The following is a 6,019-nucleotide window of genomic DNA, read 5'->3' on the forward strand; positions in this document are numbered from 1 at the left end:
TAATATTTGATTTTTTTGAAATTATGTAAGCAAAGAGATATATTAAGAAAATGCAACATATTGATAGATTTGTGAACAATGGTAGTACTCCAACCAACTATTTTTTATTGGTATAAAAATCAAGACCCATGGATTTTCAAAAGTTTGATATTTGAGGTAGAACAGTTCTTTGCCCAAGTTTTTTTATCAAATGACAAACAAAATATGTGGTATTCTAAAACCAGAATTGCTGGTAGAGCATTGGAGTATTGGAATCATTATAAGAACCTACACTTTCGAAGACACTGGTCTCTAATTGCTTGGGAGTTGGGAAAGAATGAAAGAAGACCTTTGCATTACACTGTTTTCAGAACCGGACTGGACCGGGAGGTTGGACCGTGAAAACCGAAAATCGGAATAAAAACCGATTTTTTAAGCATAAAGAACCGTATTTTTAGTTAATTCCGTGAACCCCTAAAACCAGGGTTGGACCGCACGAACTGGTCAAGAACCGTGCGGTCCAACCCCTTAGCAATTTATTTTTTATTTTTCAAAAACAACTTAACACAATTTTATTCTACTTAATTAAATTATCCATCTCTTACAAGGACTAAAAAAAAATTATAATTACTGCAAAGATATTCAACTTTACTTAAAAAATTAATCATAAATTTTAATGTTTTCATGGTTATTATTTTATTTAATTAACTTTCTTATTTAATTATTAAACATATGCTTGAAAATCATTAAATTTCCCTCACATATATTGATATATTAATCAATTTTGCTAGTTTTATAAATTTAAGGGTAAATTGCAAAGTACACTCCTAACATTTGGGGGTGATTGGATTTTACACCCCAACATTTCAGAACTTTGATTTTACACCCGAACGTTTGGTCCTCTTAGCAAATCATCCCCCCGGTTAGTTTCTGGCATTAACTGCCATGTCATTCTGCTGACATTTTTTTTTTTGGTGCCAAATAAGCTCAAAATGACATAGTTTTAACTAAAAATAAAAACCTACCTGTCACAGTAAAAACGGTGGCGTTTTAGTGTTCATCCTATTTCTAAAATCCTAAATCAAAACTGAAAACCCACGAAGGAAGCAGCTCCCTCCCAGCTCGCAGGGCAGAGACCCATCCAAAGAGAAACAATGCCTTCCTCACGAACAGTACGGACTATTCAATCCAACATGCCCTTGAATCTCCTATGGCCAGTGCCACCAACAATGGCCAACTTGCTCTCTTGGGTTTGTAACAAAAGCTTGGCTCTCTCTATTGGGGCCACAATCATGTGCACCATCCCACCCATCACAGCCCCAGCCATCAGATCACGATTAAAGCTTGTCAACCAATCAGACGGCCCATAAGATGTAGATGATGAAGATTGTACTAACCTTTTATTTTCTGGGTCATCTTCATCTTCCAATTTCTTGTGTCCGAAAGAGTAGTAAATGGTGGGAAAATTGGTTTGTTATTTGTTGGTGGTTAAGAATCTACAACGGCGGCCACAGCGGCAGCCATAGATTCAGCCACAATAGCGGCTACAGCAGCAGTTGTAGTGAGACTCTTTTTCTTCTCTCCAACTCTATCTATCTCTCCTTTTAGATTTTGCTTTTTCTTGTCATTGTTGGATTTGGATTTGTTAGGGATTCATAGCTATGGTTTGCTTTCTGTGCATCTAGCAACAAAATCCATCACCTAAAAAATTTAACAAAAACCCCAAACATTTTGTGCATCTAGCAACAAAATCCCAAACAAAAAAAATTGAACAAAAACCTCAACAAACCCAAACAACAAAAGCCCTAGGAAACCCAATAAAAAACCCAAAATTCCAATCCAGCAATAGTAAGAAAAATCCAAAAAGAGAGAGAGAGAAAGAGAGCCTTAGAGAAGAGAAATACCCAAACTGTTGGCTTGGCTGTACCCTTCATCGCCACTGTTGCCGCCTTGCAGAGCCGAAGCGGTGGTCTGAGTTCATAAGGGTTAGGGAGCTAAGGGCTGGGTTCGTGGGTTTAGTTTTAGGATTTTGAGTTCTGAACAATGTCGTAACAAAATTTTGTTTGTTTTCTTTTTGGGCAAAACAGTGCCGTTTAGCAATTGCCATGTCACCAGTTCATTTTTATTGCAACTGTGTTGTTTTGAGCCTATTTGGCAAAAAAAAAAAAAAAAACATGTCAGCAAGATGACATGGCAGTTAACACCAGAAACTAACCGGGGGGTGATTTGCTAACGGGACCAAACGTTGGGGTGTAAAATCAAAGTTTTGAAGGTTGGGGTGTAAAATCCAATCACCTCCAAATGTTGGGGGTGTACTTTGCAATTTACCCTAAATTTAATATCTATATTTAGGCTTTAATTAATTATTAAATTAATTATGACATCATCACGGTTCGACCCCGGTTCAACCTCGGTTCGACCTCAAAAACCGTGAACCTCTCCCTTTTACGGTTCAATGAACGATCTGAGCTTCGAAACCTTGTTGCATTATATATTTCCCACAGTATTTTCACAAGAATAAAAAGTCAATTGCACAATTTGATCGTTATGGTACTTTACAAGATCACAAGATCAAAGGGCAAGTATGAGGCAGTGCTACAATGCTTCGCTCATTCATGAAGTATCTGCCATACGCCAAGACTTAGGAAATCTATTGAAAACTGTTTGAAGACTTGGCAACTCAAATGAAGGGAGATCAGGTACCACCAGAACTTGATGTTGACAATGAAGTGCAAGTGTCAACCACAGCCTCAACCTTCAAGCATCCAGAGTCTACTATAGAGTCTAAACAGCAAGAAGCTTCTATACTTGAAGAATCCTCTACCGTGAATGAAGATCCAAAGTTTGGTGAGGTCAAAATTGTTGACATGCCAATTCCACTAATTGAGTTTGTAATTCTAGAAACGTTTCATGAGGTGGAATACAATGTTTATCTATTTTCAATGCTCCCTAAGTCGATTCCTTAACTACAGCAAGTGTTATATGCCGGAGTTTTCATCATTCAACACCTTAAAACTCAAGGTCGGGTTTTCTCCAGCCAAGGGAGTATGATGCAGGAGCAAAACCAAAATTATTTTAAATTATAAATTTTCGAATTTTAAAATTTTAATTTATCTTATAATAAATTGGATAATTGTATACTTTTATTTGGATAAGGATTAGATTTGAGATTAGATAGGGATTAGTATTTGAGTTCAATTAGGATTAATTTTGGTGTGTTGTTATCTTTATCTTTTTATTTTCCAATTCTAACTCTATATAAAAGACTCATTTATTTGTATTTATGAAGAACAGTGATTAATGAAATTCATATTGTATATTTTTTCCAATTGTTAGGTGCCGACTCCTAACGTCTTAGATGTTAATTCCTAAGGGTACTTAAGTGTTGATTCTTATGTTTATCTTGTAGTTTTCTTGTTCTTTTATTTTTGTCCTGCATCATAGAGGGGTTGCATTGGCTACCATTTGGTAATTATTTCCATTTCATTGCTACAATTGGGTCAACAATTTTACTACCATTTAGAGTTAGCATGATTAAAACCAAAATTGCTAAATTTGACAAACTTTTCATCTGACGCATGGAAGGTAGACCTAAATTCTTTTTGGCTCACTTCCAAACTATCAAAATAACTTCAATTACCTTTTGTAGACAAGTCAAGCTCGTCATTGGGACCGCGACTAAAGTTTATTAACTGGGTACAAAATGAGGTGTCTACAATTCTACCATTTTTTTATCTTTGCAAGTTTGTTACTTATTTAATGCTTGAAAAACCAAGCCTCTATTGATCTTGACCCTTGGATTCTATTGGCTGCATGTCTGCATGATAAGCTAACTGGTTTTTGTTGGGTCTCAAATAATATTATTAACAAAACTATCAATTCAAAACATCAATCACATATAAGAACACAAATATTTACATAAAAAACTCTTTCTTCTTAAAGGGAAAAACTACGGGACAAATTTGAATCAATACACTATTAGCAAATCAATTACAATAATTCTTGTGTATGTCTTATGGCTAAAGAAAATTTCTATTATTTTTCTTTGCTCTTGCACACACTAATTATTTCTATCAAAGGTGGCAACACTTTGATCTCTCCTTTATATTTTTCTTCACCACGCATAGCTCTCTCTTGGCTGTCTTCTTTATCTCTAAGCAGCTTCCTCTAGGTTGCTCTCTCTTTTTTCTTGTGTGGCTTCTATTTCATTGTTTTCTTCAATATGCGGCACTCCCTTATTGCTGCTCTCACCAATTCTTATGCGGCACACATTAATCTTTGGAACACATGGATTCCTAACACTAGCTTAACTTGAATTCTTGTCATGCACGTGGCTACTTGGATTCCTAACACTAGTTTAACTAGAATTCTGTCATTATATATTACACGCATAGCCACCATCAACTTCTAATCCTTATTGAACACAACTCCTACAAACACACGAATTGGAAGTTGGAACTCACATGTAGTCTCCTATTTGTAATAGGATTAGTGACCATCACCTAGCTCACTTGCCACCAATAATACTATTGTGGGCTGGAACTTGTTGCCATGCACCCAACAGTTTTGATATCCTATCAAATAAAAATACACGTAATGAGGTTATTTCAAACTCACATATTTACGTGTAATTAAATATAAAATTGATGCGATATTACCTATCAAAACTAAGATAATAGTGAAAACTTATGCAATTATCATAAGCTTTTTGATAAGAGAAGGAAAAGAGCTCGTGCGGAGATTGGAGAGTTTATGCTTCCTCTAAGTGGTTTAAACTCCTAAACCAAGAAGAAGCAGATGTTACACTTTAATATTTTTGTAGAGTCTTATATATTTTCAATTTATCTTTTTTGTCGTTTTCTTCATGTAATCTAGCTAGGTGCATGTGTAAACACAAAATCTAAAGTTTGAAAATCAAACAATTGACAATGTTTCACAAGTGTAAATTTGTATTGATGTATGAGTAAATTCAAGTGTAATTTTTTTTTTTTTTTTAACTTTGGTTATTTTATAAGGAAAGTTAAATCAATACATAATAAATAATGATTAATGGAGCATAGTATGAAGCAATAAAAGTGGGATAGAAAATTTGAATTGCCTATATTGTTAAAAAATATTGGATGTTGAATCAAAAAATTTTAATCTTTGAAGGTAAAATCTTAAAAAGGCTCATCAAAGGTAGCTAACTTTAAATTCCATTAAAGACAGCTAACTTTTGTTGATAAATACGTTGATGTTGAGTAACTATTCGAACCAAAATATGTCCAACTTATTACTTCAATTTTTTCCTTAAAAGATCAGACCACACACCAAAATATTTTGCTCTAATTAAGGAAAACCTCACAAACCACCCCTCTTATTATCTCAATTCGTAAAAAATAAAAAATTAAGGTAGTTTCTAGTCAAACACTTCGCTGTAGAAAATGTGGACAGCATTTCTCTTCTATAAATGTAGCCTTATGAAAATGTTAAAAATCACTTCTCAACCATTTCATAAGCCATATTTCATTGAACCCCAACAACAGAGAAAGCTTTGTAGTTATTAAATCAAACAAAAACCATGGTTTTCAAGGACTACACCTTTTTCTCTTATGTCTTTTTAGTGACAGCTATCATCCTCCTCACTGGCCACGCTCATGGCGCTGGCCTCTGCGACAATTCTCCTAATAAGGAAGTTTGTTATTCAATTGTCTATAATCGGACAAACCCTCGTGATGCCGTGGTTGCTGCCTGTAACAAATTGGTTTCCGAGACCAAAGTTGCAAAGGTGGTGGCTCAAAGCCAACCCAATTCCACTGAAATTTATGATTGCATATTGATTTTTGGCGAATCCATTTTCTACACCAAAGATGCCTTGCAATCCCTTGGTAACAATGAGCCCGTTTTCTTATCGAGGAACTACCTCCTTTCCGCCCAGGCCAACTACAAGTTATGCGATGATGGGTTCAGGAATTCTGGCAAAACCAATCCAATTGCCAAATCTACTAAGAACTTACAGGACATGGCTTACGTCGGTGCATATCTAACAACTTTAATTTAA

The 6,019-nt window shown here is 35.1% G+C and overlaps 1 protein-coding gene across 1 annotated transcript; it reads left to right on the forward strand.

The window, feature by feature from the left end:
• Nucleotides 1-5,539: 5,539 nt before the first annotated feature.
• Nucleotides 5,540-6,019, forward strand: LOC142616020 (uncharacterized). The gene has a single exon (XM_075788914.1). It carries the CDS (start codon nt 5,540-5,542, stop codon nt 6,017-6,019), a length of 480 nt encoding a protein of 159 aa, XP_075645029.1.

The sequence above is a fragment of the Castanea sativa genome, chromosome 11 (genome assembly GCF_040712315.1).
Source record: "Castanea sativa cultivar Marrone di Chiusa Pesio chromosome 11, ASM4071231v1".
In the NCBI taxonomy this organism is placed as follows: domain Eukaryota; kingdom Viridiplantae; phylum Streptophyta; class Magnoliopsida; order Fagales; family Fagaceae; genus Castanea; species Castanea sativa.

Excerpts from the sequence above, each read along its gene's own strand:
- LOC142616020 (XM_075788914.1), top strand. The coding sequence starts at position 5,540 with ATGGTTTTCAAGGACTACACCTTTTTCTCTTATGTCTTTTTAGTGACA.